Source organism: Pristis pectinata, chromosome 8 (assembly GCF_009764475.1).
Source record: "Pristis pectinata isolate sPriPec2 chromosome 8, sPriPec2.1.pri, whole genome shotgun sequence".
NCBI classification, from domain to species: Eukaryota; Metazoa; Chordata; class Chondrichthyes; order Rhinopristiformes; family Pristidae; genus Pristis; species Pristis pectinata.
In genome coordinates this window covers 43,110,244-43,129,666 of record NC_067412.1, presented here as the reverse complement: position 1 = coordinate 43,129,666, position 19,423 = coordinate 43,110,244, and the positions used below count along the sequence as shown (strand labels likewise).

General features: G+C 40.3%; 1 protein-coding gene across 4 annotated transcripts in view; it reads right to left on the bottom strand.

Annotated features, from left to right (window-relative positions):
* The window catches only part of LOC127573910 (myosin phosphatase Rho-interacting protein-like), a 178,489-nt gene that overhangs the window by 85,832 nt on the left and 73,234 nt on the right, over nucleotides 1-19,423 (bottom strand). For all 4 annotated transcript variants that reach the window (XM_052022491.1, XM_052022490.1, XM_052022492.1 and 1 more), the window contains one exon: nucleotides 6,065-6,216. In XM_052022491.1, the coding sequence (XP_051878451.1) occupies nucleotides 6,065-6,216 (152 nt within the window). The remainder of the gene's footprint in view (nucleotides 1-6,064; nucleotides 6,217-19,423) is intronic.

Genomic DNA, 19,423 nt, shown 5'->3' with positions numbered 1-19,423 from the left:
CTGTTTCCACTTTTGCTTCTTTCAACAACCGAGGAAGCATTTCATATGGATCAAATAATTAACAATTTCCAATAAATAGTCAAGGTTATCTATCTATCTATTTATGGGATGAGCTTACTACTGGCAAAGCCATCATTTATTGCCCATCCCTACATTCCCTTGAGAAGATCGTGATGAGCCTCTACTTGCATCACTGCCATTTTCTGCTAAAGGTATTATACACAGCCATTGGGTAGAAGAATACAGGATTGACAATGAAGGGACAGTAGTATTGTTTCAAATCAAGATGAAACTTGGAGGTCATCCTGCAGGTAATGATGTTCCCATGCATTTTGCAGGTGCTACACACTTCAGCTACTGTACATCTGTGAAAGGGTGAACGTTTAAGATAGTGGATGGGATTCTAATTCTTTTATGGGCTACAATATCTTGGATAGTATTGACTTTTGAGTATTAGAAACATAGAAAAACCTACAGCACAATTCAGGCCCTTCGGCCCTCAAAGCTGTGCCGAACATGTCCCTACCCTAGAAATTACAAGGCTTACCCATAGCCCTCTATTTTTCTCAGCTCCATGTACCCATCCAACAGTCTCTTCAAAGACCCTACCGTATCCGCCTCCGCCGTTGCCAGCAGCCCATTCCACGCACTCACCACTCTGAGTAAAAAAACTTACCCCTGACATCTCCTCTATACCTACTCCCCAGCACCTTAAACCTATGTCCTCTTGTGGCCACCATTTCAGCCCTGGGAAAAAGCCTCTGACTATCCACAGGATCAATGCCTCTCATCATCTTATACACCTCTATCAGGTGCCCCCTCATCCTCCATCGCTCCAAGGAGAAAAGGCCAAGTTCCCTCAACCTGCATTCATAAGGCATGCTCCCCAATCCAGGCAGCATCCTTGTAAATCTCCTCTGCACCCTTTCTATGGCTTCCACATCCTTCCTGTAGTGAGGCAACCAGAACTGAGCACAGTATTCCAAGTGGGGTCTGACCAGGGACCTATATAGCTGCAACAATACCTCTCAGCTCCTAAATTCAATTCCACAATTGATGAAGGACAATACACCATATGCCTCTTAACCACAGAGTCAACCAGTGCAGCTGTTTTGAGCGTCCTATGGACTTGGACCCCAAGATCCCTCTGATCCTCCACACTGCCAAGAGCCTATATTCTGCCATCATATTTGACCGACCAAAATGAACCACTTCACACTTATCTGGGTTGAACTGCATCTACCACTTCTCAGCCCAACTCTGCATCCTATCTATGTCCCGCTGTAACCTCTGACAGCCCTCTATACTATCCACAACACCTCCAACCTCTGTGTCATCCGCAGACTTACTAACCCATCCCTCCACTTCCTCATCCAGGTCATTTAGAAAAATCACAAAGAGTAAGGGTCCCAGTACAGATCCGAGGTACACCACTGGTCACTGACCTCCATGCAGAATACGACCCTTCAACAACCACTCTCTGCCTTCTGTGGGCCAGCCAGTTCTGGATCCACATTGCAATGTCACCTTGGATCCCATGCCTCCTTACTTTCTCAATAAGCCTTGCATGGGGTACCTTATCAAATGCCTTACTGAAATCCATATACACTACATCTACTGCTCTCCCTTCATCGATGTGTTTAGTCACTTCCTCAAAAAACTTCAATCAGGCTCGTTAGGCAGGGCCTGCCCTTGACAAAGTCATGCTGACTAATCCTAATCATATTATACCTCTGTAAATGTTCATAAATCCTGCCTCTCAGGATCTTCTCCATCAGCTTACCAACCACTGAAGTAAGACTCACTGGTCTATAATTTCCTGGGCTATCTCTACTCCCTTTCTTGAATAAGGGAACAACATCCGCAACCCTCCAATTCTCCGGAACCTCTCCCATCTCCTCGATGATGCAAAGATCATCGTCAGAGGCTCCACAATCTCTTCCCTCACCTCCCACAGCAGCCTGGGGTACATCTCATCAGGTCCCGGCGACTTATCCAACTTGATGCTTTCCAAAAGTTTCAGCACCTCCTCCTTCCTAACATCTACATGCTCAAACTTTTCAGCCTGCTGCAAGTCCTCACTACAATCCCCCAGATCTTTCTCCGTAGTGAATACTGATGTAAAGTATTCATTAAGTACCTCCGCTATTTCTTCTGGATCCATACACACTTTCCCACTACTGCATTTGATAGGCCCTAATCTCTTGCATCTTATCCTCTTGTCCTTCACATACTTGTAGAATGCCTTGGGGTTTTCCTTAATCCTGCCCGCCAAGGCCTTCTCATGTCCCCTCCTGGCTCTCCTAATTTCCTCCTTAAGCTCCTTCCTGTTAGCCTTATACCATAGAACCACAGAACCATAGAACACTACAGCACAGAAAACAGACCATTCGGCCCTTCGTCTGTGCCGAAACATTATTCCGTTAGTCCCATTTACCTGCACCCAGTCCATAACCCTCCAGACCTCTCCCGTCCACGTATCTATCCAATTTATTCTTGAAACTCAAGAGTGAGCCCGCATTTACTACATCAGATGGCAGCCCATTCCATACTCCCACCACTCTGAGTGAAGAAGTTCCCCCTAAACCTCTCCCCTTTCACCCTAAAGCCATGTCCTCTCGTACTTATCTCTCTTAATCTAGGTGGAAAGAGCCTACTCGCATTAACTCTGTCTATACCCCTCATAATTTTGTAAACCTCTATCAAATCTCCCCTCATTCCAAGGAATAAAGTCCTAACCTGTTCAGTCTTTCCCTGTAACTCAACGCCTGAAGATCCCGCAACATTCTAGTAAATCTCCTCTGCACTCTTTCAATCTTACAAATATTCTTCCTATAGTTAGGTGACCAGAACTGCACATAATACTCCAAATTTGGCCTCACCAATGTCTTATACAACCTCACCATAACATCCTAACTCTTATACTCAATACTTTGATTTAAGATATTCTTCCAGATCTTTAACATTACCTAGCTCTCTGTACCTATTGTAAGCTTTTCTCTTCCTTTTGACTAGATTTATTATAGCCTTTGTACGCCACGGTTCCTGTATCCTCTCGTGATTCCCCTGTTTCATTGGAACATGCCTATGCAGAACTCCACACAAATATCCCCTGAATATTTGCCACATTTCTTCCGTACTTTTCCCTGAGAACATCTGTTCCCAATTTAAGCTTCCAATTTCTTGCCTGAGAGCCTCATAATTCCCTTTACTCCAAGTAAAGGCCTTTCTAGTCTGTCTGTTCCTATCCCTCTCCAGTGCTATTGTAAAGGAGATAGAATTATGATCACTATCTCCAAAATGCTCTCCCACTGAGAGATCTGACACCTGACCATGTTCATTTCCCAATACTAAATCAAGCACAGCCTCTCCTCTTGTAGGCCTGTCTACATATTGTGTCAAGAATCCTTCCTGAACACACTTAACAAACTCCACCCCATCCAAGCCCCTCACTGTCGGGAGATGCCAATCAATGTTTGGGAAATTAAAATCTCCCATCACAACAACTCTGTTATTATCATACCTTTCTAGGATCTGCTTCCCTATCTGCTCCTCAATATCCCTGTTACTATTGGGCGGCCTATAAAAAACACCCAGTAAAGTTATTGACCCCTTCCTGTTCCTAACCTCCACCCACAGAGACTCCGTAGACAGTCCCTCCATGACGTCCACCTTTTCTGCAGCCGTGATACTATCTCTGATCAACAGTGCCACTCCCCCACCTCTTTTGCCTCCCTCCCTGTCCTTTCTGAAACATCTAAAACCCGGCACTTGAAGCAACCATTCCAGTCCCTGAGCCATCCAAGTCTCTGTAATGGCCACCACATCGTAGCTCTAAGTATTTATCCAAGCTCTAAGCTCATCCGCCTTGTTCACAATACTCCTTGCGTTAAAATAGACACATCTCAAACCGGTCTGAGCACACCCCTTCTCTATCACCTGCCTATCCTTCCTCTTGTACAGACTACAAGCTTTCTCTATTTAAGAGCCAAACACCTCTTCCCCAGTCTCTCCAGTTTGGATCCCACCCCACAACAATTCTAGTTTAAACCTCCCCGCCAGGATATTGGTCCCCCTGGGATTCAAGTGCAACCCGTCCTCTTTGTCATTGGGGCTCTTTGCCCCAAAAGAGCCCCAATGATCCAGAAATCTGAATCCCTGCTCCTTACTCCAATCCCTCAGCCATGCATTTAACCTCCTCCTCATTCTATTCCTATACTCACTGTCACTTGGCACAGGCAGTAATCCTGAAATAACTACCTTTGAGGTCTTGTTAGATGTGCACAATGTAAATGATGAGTATTCCATCATACTCTTGACTACTGCTTTCTAGATGGTGGCAAACCTTTGGGAAGTTGAGAGGCAGGTCATTTGCCGTAGGATCCCAGCCTCAGCTGGCAGTTACAGTACTTAACTAGACCAGTCTAGTTAAATTTCCAGTCTTTGGCAAATGCCTAGAATATTCATGGCAGGAGATTTGGTCATTGTCAAAGAATAAAATTATGCATGACAGGGCACAATGGTTTTAGTATACTATGAAACCAAGATACACAGCATAACATGATTATACATGAACTGTTCAAAAAATACTGCTTAAGGTGACGTCATTAGTCTGGGTACAGGCTGGTTCTTGTGGGAATTACCACAACAAACACCCGAGGACTCTGGCAAATTATTTGTTTAATCCTATTGCAGTTAAACTGTAGAATAATCTTTACTGATTTGCAATCCAGAATAAGAACAGCAAAGAAGATTTTTTTTAAATATTAAGATTCATAAACTGCCATTCAGCCAACAAATGTTCAGTATAGCAACAGCAACCACGACAGAAGTGAACATGTTAGACAAGTTTTGAACGCTGAGCACCTAGAGAGGACAAAGCCCAATTACAATAGAGTTTTGTCGCATGTCAGACTGAGTTTATTTCAATTCAATATAACAAAACACAAAGGTGTGTAAAAGTAACCCTTAAATTAATATATCTCCCTTGTTGATGTAATTCATTTCATTGCTTCATTTTCCTAATTTACTCCTGCAGGAACCTGTTTTTTCCTTACTTATTGCAGCCAACTGTCATCCTCTCGAGTGGATGCTATTGATTCCTTTCTGCATTTCCACATGGAGCCAATTGCCCTTGTGTATGTTTTCTAAATAGCACAATAGATTGGTTTGGAGTGGGGTTCATGTTATTTGTCAGGAATGTGGATGTAGGAAATCACTACAATTTGTTCAAATTTACAATAAGAATAACCAAAAGTAAAGGGATTAGAGAAGTAATTGTACAGACAAAACAGTGGTCATGAAATACAATGCCTGTAGTTAATTCCAAGATATTATTCAGTTACTCACGAGAATGTTAGGGAAAGAAATGAGATACTTCAACCTACTGGCATCCTATAGAAATACACAGGATAAGAAGCAGAATAGACATTTGGATTGATTCAAAGTTTTAATTCAAGTTAAACTATGTTTGCAGAGCAAGGTGATATTGGTGCAACCAGATCAAGACTTTCAGGAAAGGGTTCTTCACACAAATATTGCTCAAAGCCTATTAGTAGTCCAGGAGCAGGATGATATATGTAAAAATAAAGCAGCAGCTGGATGTTGTTTGAGACTTGAGGGCAAGGGGAGGGGAAACTAGTGTTCTATTATTAAAATTCTTTATTTCTCTGATTTCCTTATGTAAAGGAAATTCTTCTTCATCCTTATGAATAAATGATCAAATCTCTGATGCAGTAGAGATTTGAATTTTCATATCAAACTTAATAGTGAATTAATTTGAAGTACAGTGATGTATGCTAAATGCATTAAGTTTCTGAGAAATGTGATAAGGCACTTTATATATGCAAATCACTTCTTTTGTTTAAAATGCGAGGGCTTTTTGACAAGGGCATCAAGTGATCAAATTAACCCAGATCCTTTTCATTCATTGACAAACCTGGCCCCAGCTAATCAAGTGCATGACAAAAATGGAATCAAAGATCTGTCTGCCAACTAGCTCAGAAACATGCTGAGATCAGTCATGACTCCAAGCAACAAGTGGGTTATAATATCAGAAACTCACCCATTGATGGTTTCTTTACTTTCTGCACGAATGAAGTACTGTTTTTCTGGTGTTATGATACATAGAGAGTTCTTCTGAGCCGTCTTACTCTCTCCATCAGTAACATCAGTAGAGAGATTCATATTGATGGTACCTTGCGGAAGAGTGGTGGGCTGTTAAGAGCAAAAAGAATTCTGAGCATATTTTCTTTAGCAATCTTAAGTATTCCACAGTCTTATTTAAAAACAAACCACATTAGAAACAATGTTTCAATTGTTAATGAATAGTTATCATTTTCAATAGAGTCAATTCAAACGCCTACTTCAAATTCCAGAGAAGTTAATGGCAGCCAGATTAATGCATTTTCTCAAATATTTGATATTCACCTGGAATTAATGCTTGCACATTTATTGTCTTACTATGAATTGGTCTATCACTTTTGTCTTTAATGGGCTACTCTTCTCCCCCCCCCCCCCCCCACCATTCACCTGCCCCCAACTGCCAAGTAAAATCCAAGTAAAACTCCGCTGCCTAAAGTCTTGTATATGCAACACTTATGTTCATTAGCCTCATTGGCTGCTTGTCCATCAACAGTTCAGATTTAAAATTCTCAGCCACAAGCTCAAATCCCATTCACATCTTTGTCCCTCACATCTCTGTAACTGCCCCCAATCCTATATCCCTCCCAGAATTCTATACTCCTCAAATTCCCCATTCTATCACTCTAATATTGCTAGCGATGCTTTAGGCATGTGGGCCCTAAGATTTGAAATTCTCCTACCTCTGCTTCTCTCAACACACGGTATAACCAATCATTAAACATTCATCATATCAACTTCTCTGGCTCTGTGTCAATGCTCATCTGGTCACATTCCTGCGAAGTGCCTTGGGATGATTTCTTTATTAATACACAGATACAAGCTGTTGTTGAAATCAACTTTGCATTCTCTATATCCTATAATTCCTACTGTTGATACAAAGCCATTGTTCATGTAACTAATGTTTTATCTTAACCCCCACAGTTATAATAGTCTGTATAACTAGTCTGCCTGTGCTGCACCTATTCCTGCTTTGTTTTGAATATAGTCATTATGTGAAGGTGGTGTCTCACTATCTGAAATCTGTAAAGCACTCTTTGCAGTCGATATGATTCTGTGTTTAGTACCAGCATATCCCTAAATTATGAAGTGTTGAGTACCAGTGATACGAGATCCAGCCATTTTCAAAACGTAAAAGTCAATGGGATGGCTCGAAACATAAACGGCACACTCAAAACGTTCTGTTACTCTCGTTCCCTCTACAATCAGTTGGAGATTCATTGTCTAATCTATGAGTTAGACATCAGAAATGGTTTATTGCTCTGTAGCAGACAGTATTGTGAGTTCAGTAGATTGTGAAGTTGCCTGTTTGCATTGAATGAATGTTATCACACATTCTTCTTGATACATTTTAATCACATTAGTGCAGGAACCATAATTCCACTAATGGCTGCACTGTTGCATCAGTCGTATCTTTCTGGCAGCACCAGTCTGAGCAAACCTACCAAGACTACCCTGGTGTTAACACCATTTGCAAGACATTAGGGGGTAGTAGCATTAACATTCAATGTTACATCAATTTTAAAGCAAATCTTTACCAGTAGTGAAGGCAATGCAGACACAAACACATGGGTTTGCAAATCTGCCATAGCATAAAGTTGCCAGTTCCCCAAAGTTTCAACATTGGACTTGAGTGCTCTCAGACATTACAAAGGTTAAATTCAGCAGGATGACATGATACTCCAGTTTAACACTTTATAGCAGGAGGAAGCATGGCATGAAGTGACTCCACCGGATAGAAATAGTTAGCACCAAAGAGGAAATCTTAATCCCTGCCCCAGAATCAGATATATTATCACTGACTTATACAACGTGAAATTTGTTGTTTTGCGGCAGTAGTATAGTGCAAGACTTAAAAATATTATAAATTACAAAAGTAAATAAATAGTGTAAAAAAAAGAGTAATGAGGTAGTGTTCATGGTCTGTTCAGAAATTTGATGGCGGAGGGGGAGAAACTGGTTCTGAATCATTGAGTGTGAATCTGCAGGCTCCTGTACCTCCTCCCCAATGGTAGTAACGAGAAGAGGGCATGTCCCGTATGGTGAAGGTCCTTAGTGATGGATGCCGCCTTCTTGAGGCACTGCCTCTTGAAGATGTCCTCTATGGTGCGTAGGGTTGTGCCCATGATGGAGCTGGCTGAGTCTATAACCCTCTGCAGTCTCTTGCAATCCTGTGCATTGGAGCCTCCATACTGTGATGCAACCAGTCAGAATGCTCTCCACCATACATCTACAGAAATTTGTAAGTCTTTGGTGACATATCGAATCCCTCAAAGTCCTAACGAAGTAGAGCTGCTGGCATGCCTTCTTCCTGATTGCATCAATGTGTCTGGCCCAAGATAGATCTTCAGAGATATTGTAACCATTGAGGTTTGGACCATCCAAGGAAACCATTCTGAAAAGGCGGTGCACTCTTAAAATATTTAAGTGAAACTCTCAAATTTTGAGGTCAACTTGAATTTATTTTTTGGTGACCAGGTATCCCACAACACGGGAAATTTCATACTGAAAAGAGACAGGAGCCGCCAAAAACAGTTGAAATTGTTTTTCCAGCACAGTTTCAAACCCAGAGGAAGTGTTTGTCAAGCAACTCTTCTGTTGTAGTTACTCGGCCTTCAAAATCTCCCCCATCTCTTGATCATTCCCCAATGCTCGGGTCTGTCTTCCATGAATCCTGGCTACAGCCTTGTATCATCTGCTTTCTGAGGGAGCATGCTAGTCAACCAGGCCAGCCTTCAACAGGAAGCAAAGGAAAAATTCCAAATGAGGTGCCACTATTAATTCATCAAGGCATCCACAAATCTGATGGTTTTCTGAACACAGACTCTTGCGATAAGGATTTGACCTGAAGTCTCATGAGATCAGGATTTTCCTGAGCTTTTTGTGCTCAGTTGGTGGCCAAATAATAACAGCCAAAGTTTGGCAAAAAGCTTAGAAGACTGGTACAGTGAAGGTAATCAATGAATTATTCTAGTTCCAAAGGCAACTGATTTACAATGGCTAAAGGTTTCATTGCATTTGCAAACATCCTGAGTTTATAACAGAGGTGGCGGATATAATTTTCTACAGTCCTGATTGCAAAAATTTTAAGCAAATGGAAGGGCATTGTCAAGTCAGGAAACATTTTTTTTCTGCAACTTCTGGGTAAACAAGTTCAATAATAACAGGAAAGTGAATATGACACAAGGACTCAATTATACCCACACCTGGGACCCACACAGAAACCCTCAACTGGGTATTCTCACATCCGCCTAGTTGTTTCTCACATTCACATTGAAAGAGTGGTTAATTCCTTACACAGGCTTATGAATTGAAAGAAATCTTGTACTATACAGCACATTTCTCCTCAGAATGTGCCCATGTTCTTCACCCCCAGTGCAGTTATTCAGTCGCTATTTTAATGCAGGTAAACATTGAAAATTAATAAACAATTCCAGCTGTGAAAGTAAGTGAATAAGACTTCCCATAAATCATTCATTATTAATATTTGCAAATTCCTTTTTCCTTTTGTGAACACCTCAGTGCCTCCTTAGATATTCTGTTGATTCAGAATAAACCTGAAAATTGTATGCATGGCCTTGCAACATGTAGTTAATCAATAAGACTGTTCAATATTCAATAAATTTCCAACAAATCAAGACTGATCTCTCCTTCCCAAACAGTGGTATTTCTAGACCTGCCCTTCTTGGGATATTGAATTCCACAGAATGTTTGAGTCTGCACCTGTCTGCCCCAGGGTCTATCATTAACCCAGTACTATTCCCGACAGATGCTTTGAACATTACAGGTGTTCCTCCTGATTGTAGTAACTCCAACCACCATTACTGTATGCTTCCTTCAGGCATCCAGTTCAAACAACTTTACTAATCATAAATAACTGAAGGTATAACCTTGAAATCCTAATGAGCAGCTTTCCTACTGCAATGAATCCTAAACTATGACTTGTTGTCCAGAACAAGCACTTACTTATTAGAAAACAGCAAAGGGCACAAAAATGCACACTGCTCTATTCACACTAATCTGCATCAACCAGAGGATTAGAAGTAAAAAAGAACTCTGTTGATCCCAGCCAATTCACCAGTCCTAACACTTGGCTGATAAACTAATACTCGTTTAATAATGATCTATAGGTAGGAAGAGGATAGAGAGATTGCTGCTGCTTACCAGAAAGAAATAATGGAATCCTTGGACTAGGAATTTGCCACCCAAACCTCCTCTCAGCCAAATATTATCCTTGGGATTTGAAAAAAAATCAGTCAAGAAACTAAAATGATTCTTAAAGATAAATCTACTTCCTTTGAGCTCAGCCATTAGATGCTCTGTTCAAGACTAAAGGAGCTGGGATTTTACTCATTGGAGAGGAGGAGGATGAGGGGAGACATGATAGAGGTATACAAAACATTAAGAGTGGACAACCAGCACCTCTTTCCCAGGGCACCAATGCTCAATACAAGAGGGCATGGCTTTAAGGTAATGGGGGGGGGGGGGGTGGGCAGGGAGTTCAAGAGAGACATCAGAGGGAGGTTTTTCCACCTAGAGAGTGGTTGGTGCATGGAATGCGCTGCCTGGGGTGGTGGTGGAGGCTGATACGTTGGTCAAGTTCAAGAGATTGTTAGATAAGCATATGGAGGAATTTAAGATGAGGGATATGTGGGAGGAAAGGGTTTTAGGAGTGGTTTGAAGGGTGGCACAAAATGGTGGGCCGAAGGGCCTGTATTGTTCTATGATATTGTCATATAGATCAAAGAACTGCCAGCACGTATTTCTACTGTGCTAAGGTTGCTGGCTTCTTTCACGCACGTAACTGGAGTTCTAAATGTTTTTTTGGCTGGAGTGAAGGGAGTGAGAAAACTTGTCAGGTTCCCACTCCAGCTTACTATTATTTCCCTTGTTGGAGTAGGGCACTTGTGAAAAAAGACAGGATAATACTGAGTAAGAGGGTGCATGTGTACATGCTCATTTGATGTCTGTAGTCACCCCTTCCCTGATCCAGACGTTGAAGGCCTATCTTACTAGCCTGAAATAATGGAATAACTTGGACACAGTGATACGGCCTGAGTGGTAACTGGACCTCCAATGATTCACCACAGTCCTCCCCTCAAAATTACCCTGAAAGCTTTAACAAAGTTTCATCCAAAATATTGCTGGCTATAAAAGCTACAAGGCTTTTTTCCCCCCACTGTCATCACCATTTGTCTGACTGTTTGAGTTAAATGCCTGAAGGAAGCATGAGTGTATATACTGTGATGGTGACTGAAATTGCCATAATTATAAGAGGAAAAACCTGCAATGTTCAAGGCATCTGTCAGCAATAGTAATGGGTTAATGGTAGACCCTAGGGCAGGCAAGGGTTATCAAACATCTTGTGATATTCATGAACCCAAAAAATGAAGTAAATAATTATCAGAAAGTGATTTAAAAAAAAATATAAAATTAACTAAAAATATCTAAAACATTATTGGAATAAAAATAAATTAAAAAATTTAACTTACCTTGCCCCTTGCTTTATTATTTACAATCCCCACTGAAATTAACAGTGTTGTGGATCCTGTCTCAGGATCCAAGAAGCTGTTACCCATTGAAATCAGTTGTGAAGTGAAGATGCACTTTGTGTTCTGAGGGCAAGTTCAGGATTTCCATGATCAAAACCACTGAGTCCTTTGTGTCTGTAGTAACTCCAGCCTCTCACTGTACATGTGGTTATATTACTTTCAGGCATGCAGTTCAAACAGCCTTATAAATGATATTATAGTAAAAACCTCAAGTTTTACAACTACCAGTACTGGGGCAGTGACTCAACAGCTTATAGGCTTTCAAGGGTATTTTGAGGGCAAGATTTCACTGAACCACTGGAGGCTCTGCTGTCACTCAGGACATATCACTGTGTCCAGGACACTTTGGGCTAGGAAGGTAGGCCCTCCACATCTGAACACACCAACAGAACCAAACTATGAGCAGCAACAATCTACAGACTGAAAGGATAAATGTGACTAGTTGTTCTGAATCTATTTAACCAGGAGAGTCATTACACTTCACGTCACCAATGGCTTAAATTTAGAACCAAAGTCATCCAAATGCAGATTTTTCAATGTGTATCCTGCCATCTATTCACGAACTGGAGTGAATATAATTGGATTTGGAACATTAAAACCCATCCTAAGTAAACATAAAATTTTATTTAAAATCCTCGTGTGCGCATCTACAAGAATCATTCTGCAGAAAACAACATGCTGCTATGATCTCTAATCTGTTTAAACGTTCGACTGATGTGGCAAGGCATCAAAGGAAATGCTGGAATTCCTCACATAGTGAAGGCATTAACTTTTAATAGGGTACTTTCCTTAACATTTTACATTTACTTGCTCTAACATAAATCTATGCATCTTGCTCTATCTTAGTTTCAAATCCAGGAACATGCTCTAATATTCCTGATCTAAATGCTTCACTCTTTACAAAGTCCAACAGATAGATACTTTATTCTTCTGAGTAATCTCCGTATGATTCAAGAGAATGTAGCTATCACCCCTCAAAAATAGGGGAAATACCATAATCAAGAGTCACTAGCTAGTCACTAGTAACTCAGGTTCAGACCCAATTTGAAAGGCCATCGACACTATCCCGAAAGGTTTTTTGCTAATACTTTGGGTATAAATGAACAGGTTGCAGTGCACTCAACACGAGAGTATATTCAATTCTATATAAGAGGAGGAAGTTCAATGACACTAAAACAGTTCCAAAGCTGCTAGATTTTCACATTCCTTGCCTTAATCATGAGTAGGAATGGGAGACCAGATTGGAAACTGTTTTAAGTTTTCACATCTCACTATTATAGAACTCAAGATTCTTCCTGGCCAAGGACTTGCTCTGATCACTCATCATCATATCAGTACAGCCTGTACCTAACAAACCTGCAATGTTTTTACTCTATTAAAGGTAACAAGTAGTTGATCATGATGTTGCACTCAGGAAAGATAGTTTTGGTCAAAAAAATGACATATTTATAGATGTCTTTCACATCACTTTATTGAATCCCAAGCTGTTAACAACCAATAAAGTACTTGTGAGGGTTTCTCCTGGCTGAGGAGCATAGAAATAGGAGTCAGTATCAAAATGCAGGGCAAGCTATTTCAGAGTGAAATGAGAATAAATCTTTATAATTCTTTATCCTGGAGAGTTGTGGCAGCTCAGTCATTGATTTCATTCAAAACAGAGATGGATAGATTTTTGGATAGGGATAGGGCAAGAAAATGATGTTGAGGTAGATCATCAGCCATGATCGTGCTAAATGGTGAAGCACGGTCAGTGGTTCCTTCTTATATATAAAAAAAGGCAGACAAATTTACATCCAAGAAGCTCTCACAAACACAACAGATGTTCTGTTTTAGAAACATTGATCAAAGAATACATTTTGTCAAGGTCACCGGGGGATTAACTCCTCTTCTCCTGAAAATGGTACGATGGTTTTTTTTATTTTCCACCCACCCAGGAGTATCTTGGTTTAACAATCAGCTCCACCACATTCAGTAACTGCACTGGACTGTCAGCACTTGTTTTTGTGTTCAAGTCACTGGAATGAGACTCTAATCCAAAACCTGACTCACAACTGAGCCACAGCTGATTTTTTACTATAAACACAAAACACCTTTAATGTTATTTACAATGATGATGCTGAAGAATGAACATGTTAGAGCTTCTGGAAGCGGCAATAAGAAAAATACATCTAATTACCAATGGGGGCTTGTGACTTCAGCTCTTTCAGTGCAAAAGTGATACATTGCAATGTGACGCACTCTGTTTTGGGAATTGGGAGAGGTTTGGTACTTAATGTATGCAACACTATAATTGTGGCTTCATGAACAGCCTAAGCCCTCACTAACTATTATGTCAAAACAGCACTTGACCTATCAGCTTCCATCCCCAGTGGAACACTCAAGTTGCATCTCAATAATAGATATCCTCCTGTAATAGCAAACACTTATATCGTTGTAAGTACTAAGGTTCCAAGATAAAGCCAAACCACTCTACAGTTTGAGAGCAACGTGATCCCAAGTCTAGAATGTTAATAAGATGCAAGGAAGTCCCAATACATTTGCAGTTATTTATTGCTATTTCACTGCAGTGAAGCTAAAGAGTTTTTCCTTACACCAATGTTAAATAGAGGACAGCCTTTGAGCTGTCTGTTAGACACACAAACACATCTGTCAAACTGCCCTGTAACAAATACAAATGAAAGATTCAAATGGACAAGTTATACTACCCTGTCAAATCCCATGAAATAAACTTAGTAAAGTCTTGAACCACATTAGATTCTTGGGATCCTGGGTGAGAAGAAGTCAATGACCCCTTAAATTTAATTAAATGCATGAATAGGTCAGTTACATTAATAAAGCAAACCAAAAGCTATGCTGTGCAGAAAGTGCTGGACACACAATGCGAGTTTTACAATGATAAAACTAATGATATAGAGACAGAGCAATACAACACAGAAACAGGCCCTTTGGCCCAATTCATCCATGCTAACCAAGATGCCCATCTAAGCTAGTCCCAGTTACTTTGTTAATGTCTTTATGTTTCCACTCAAAAGAACAGTCAATGTTATTTAAGCATAATTTTTGCCCGGCTGCTATTTTCATGTTCCTTCATTGGTATAATTTTATGTTTTATCATTTCATTGTTACCTTTTGTAATACTACTGACTGTTCATATTGCCTAGTTAATCTTCCTATTAATAGGATTAGGTACAACTGCACCACATAGGTGCAGCACTCCAAATGCTTCCAGCTGCCAAGTCTCAATCTTCCAATTCCAGTCTAATTGCCAAAATTTATGCAACAGCCAAGCAATGCAGTTTATGAATGGTTGACTGCTGAACTGTATTCATGAGGGCACCAGGCAGGGACGTCTGTTTGGCTGGAGCCCCATAGGCCCATCTATTATTGTGACCATGATTAATCTACCTATACACTCCATCAAACTGTCCTGAGTAAATAAAAACAGAAGTGCTCAGCCAGTTAGGCTGCAACTATGGAGAGAGGAAATAAGTTAACAGTGCAGTCGATGACCTTTTGTCCACGCTCATCTGAAGAAAGGTCATCGACCTGAAACATTAACTCTGCTTCTCTCTCCACAGATACAGCCTGACCTCTGATTATTTCTGGCTTCAGGTTTCAGCCATCTGCAGGATTTTGCTTTTAGACTTCTGGCCAAATGCCTTGTAATGACACTGGTGACAATGCAGCAATCCTCAGTGCAAGCCTACATCAGAACCTTAAGTGTTATAATCCACAACCCTGAAGCAAAGCAAATGTGCTCCAATGAGCCAAAACTGATATACAGACATTAAGAAAATCTTAGCTTCACACACCTCTGTACAGTAATTGTTACCAACACCTAAACTGTATAAAACTGTTCATTATCTGTTCAAACCATACAGATTTCCTAAAGTAATAAGTTTGGGCAACAGTTATATTTCCTGAATCAGACTTTGTCTCTATGCTAATCAAATGTTTTTGACAGAACATTGAAAAAGAAAGCTTTCTTTTCCAACTACAATAAGATAGTGGGATGTCAAAGTGTTGACAACATTATGAATAAGCACTATTGTTAATTGTTCAAAATATCGGTTCAGGAAAGAACCAAGGGAGAACAGAGGTAAAAGGATCACAATGAACATGAATTTGGCAAAACCAAGTAGAGCTGAAAACTTGAGCGAAAACAGATAAAGTAACCTTGCAGTTCTAAGATTCCCTTCTAAGATTTGATACCCAAAATATTGACTTGTCTGTTCTAAGCATATATGCTGCTAAATGTTTCCACCAATTTCTGTTTATTATGAAGATTTATTGCATTTGCATCTTTTTGCTTTTTCTTAAGAAATTTGCTTAGCCTGGTTTTCACCACTATTTATCTTCTCAGCACCCAACTCCAGGCGTTCTATGCAGCTCCAAATGAACTGCCACCCTGCTGTATTCAGATTTATGATGATATTCAACAATCCTCTAACCAGTCCAGTTAGCATTTTTGCAATGCACCGCTCCACCATTTACTGCTGTAAGCATGCTCTGCGTCTACCTCGTCATGGCCCTTGCACTTTATTAGTCTACCTGCACTACACTTTCTCTGTAACTGCAACGCCATATTCTGCATTGTGTTTTTTTTCTACTACCTCAATGTAATTATATATGACATGATCTGTCTGGATGGCACGCAAACAAAAGCTTTTCACTGTATCAATTCTGCATTGTGTTTTTTTTCTACTACCTCAATGTAATTATATATGACATGATCTGTCTGGATGGCACGCAAACAAAAGCTTTTCACTGTATCTTGGTACATGTGACAATAATACACCATAAATAAAAATAATAATCTCTCTCTCTCAGGCTGCAACAGTTTCAATAAAATTTACAGTTGCTCCATACTGGTTCTCAGTTCTGCATCATCTTCATTTTATCGTCTTTGGTTTTAAAAGAAAACTTTCTATTTTGATATTTCAAGGATCAGGAACTTGTATCTCTTGATAGAGCTGGATCAAAATCCTTGATCCTCTTCTTAGGTCTAATTCTCAAACTGTAATTTTTTTGATGAAGATATCTTTTTTTCTTACAAGTCTGATCTCAACTTCTTTGTGAATCATCATGCCAAATCCTGTTCCCATTCCACTCTGACATTCCTGCCTTTGGCCTCCCCCACAGTTGAAAACCAGCTGAATTCAAAAGTATCTGCCTTTGGCCCCTGCAGGCTTGTGGTCTGAATACTGCCTGTGGTAACCTCAGACCTTCGATGCAGATTTCTACTTTTTCTCACGTTTTCCATTTCATTCCCCTCGATCTTGAAAGTTTTTTAGCTGAGTATCTTTCCCATGCCTTTCTCACCAGCAATGTTTTGACACTATTGTGGAAGCCAATGACAGCCAAGGCAAGACTTATGGCAAACAATGTATTCTACATTAAAAAAAAGCAAGACAATAAAAATGCATATTCACTCAATAGTCTGAAAAACAGTATTTACAGAATCTATTTCATACGCAAGTAATGACTGTACCTTCAACTACCAGAGCCCCCAGGCTCTGGAATTCCTACCCTGAACCTCTCCACCTCGCTCGCTGCTCAAAGATACCTGAAAACCTCTCTCTTTGACAAGCTTTTGATCAGCTCCCCTCACACAGTTCCACATAGCTAAATATCAAATTTTGTTTGCTGACCCACCTGCGTCAGACCTTAGGACATTAAAGGCATTAATGCAAGTTATCACTGAGATAACTTCAGTAGCACCTGTGATATCCCCACCCCTCTAAAATTGCAGGACTCAAAGCCCTTGACCACCCACCTCCATTTTAAATACAAATTATTTGGCCATAACGCAACAGGGAGAAATTGACAGTTTAGAATATAGAGGAAGTTTAGCCCACTGGCTAACACTGTTGGACACCAATTAAAATGGGAAATGTCCTGTAAATCCAGTCCGATTCTGCCTTCAGGAATAAGAAAATTCATCTGCACTATTTTGCACAATTGATATAAATATTAGGCTATGTTTAGTGAAGCATAGATACCCCAAATATTTAAAAGCAACTTTAACTTCCTCTTCAAGTTAACAAAGTTTTCACCCAATGACATTTTTAATTCCATCACCTTCCCTACTCCATGCCTTAAATCACAATTGTACCTGAGCACTGCCCTCTCGCCAAAATTCATCAAATCCAGTGCAGGTAATGTTCAACAGATTGTGAATTTGGCTTCAAAAAAAATTGAACAAGGTCTAGTTCCTGCTAAAGTGATTTCCATTTCTCTTTTTTTTAAAATATAAAGTGGTAAAATATCACCAACTATCAGAGATCAGGAATCAGAGTTCAATACATCATTTTCAGATTCCAAGGTGAGAAGGGGAAGTTTAAAGGAGATGTGGCGGGCAAGTCTTTTTTATACAGAGAGTGGTAGATGCCTGGAAAGGGCTGCCAGGGGTAGTGGTGGAAGCAGATATGACAGTGGTGTTTAAGAGGCTGTTAGATAGACAGATGAATATGCAGGGAATGGAGGGATACAGATCATGTACTGGACGAAGAGAGCAGCAAACAATCTGCTGGAGGAACTCAGTGGGTCGAGCAGCATCTGTGGGAGGAAAGGAATTGTCAACATTTTGGGTCAAAACGCTGCATCAGAACTGACCACAGGCAGAAGTCATTTAGTTTAATTTGGCGTCATGTTCTGCAGTCATCGAAGGCCGAAGGGCCTGTTCTTGTGCTGCACTATGTTCTATATGAGTAGTCTGGATTACTTTCAGTGATTAATCCAATAGTACGAATCAATTTAGTGGCAGGAATTATAAGGAGGAATATAAGGAGGAGAGCAGTATATTTAAATTCATTGACTGCGGATGTGAGAGATTGAAAAAGCAAACACAACAGTTTTGTTAATTTGTTAAAGTTAAATGAAAAATGTTTACAAATACCAGTAAAAATTCCAGATTGACCTTGCAGAGAAATAGCAACAAGGCCCATGTGGACAATGAAAAATATTGCTTGTGACTTAATTTCTGAAATATACAAACAAAAAAAACATATGCTGGGTACTTCATTACATTCACATAACCCCATCAATGAAACCTACCACAAACGTGCACTGTAAACTTACTCCTAACCTTCATAGCATACACATACTTCCACACCATTCAAACATGCATGTACAAAGACTGCCTACTGTTTTTAAGCATACTCGTACCAGGATTACAAAAGATCTATATTTACTTTTGCATCACTTTTTCAGCTGTCCCAAAGGGACTTCAACAAGTTTAGTATCAATGGTCAGTATTAACATGGTGGGCTAAAGGGCTTGTTTCCATGCTGTATGACATACGACTCTAAGAATGAAGTATTTCTTGAAGTCTCTTGTAATGTAGACAACCAATTTAACAAAACCAAGCCCACACAAGCTCCAGTGTGGTAATGACTAAAGAAACAATTTCAGAAACATTGACTGAAGGATAAATATCAGAGAGCCACCTTGACTCAGGATCTTTTACGTGCACCTTTGGGGAAGACCAAGCCAATGCCACCACTGATGTTGGCAGAATCTCAGATGATGATGAGGAGGAGTACTGGAGAGAGATAAGTAGGACCTGAAAGATAATAATCTCAGGATTACTACCTGTGCCATGTGCTAATCAAAGTAGGAATAGCAGCATAGTTAGGAATGAATATGTGGCTTGAGCAGTGGTGCAGGAGGGAGGGTTTTAGATTCCTGGGGCATTGGAACTGGTTCTGGGAGAGGTGGGACCAGTACAA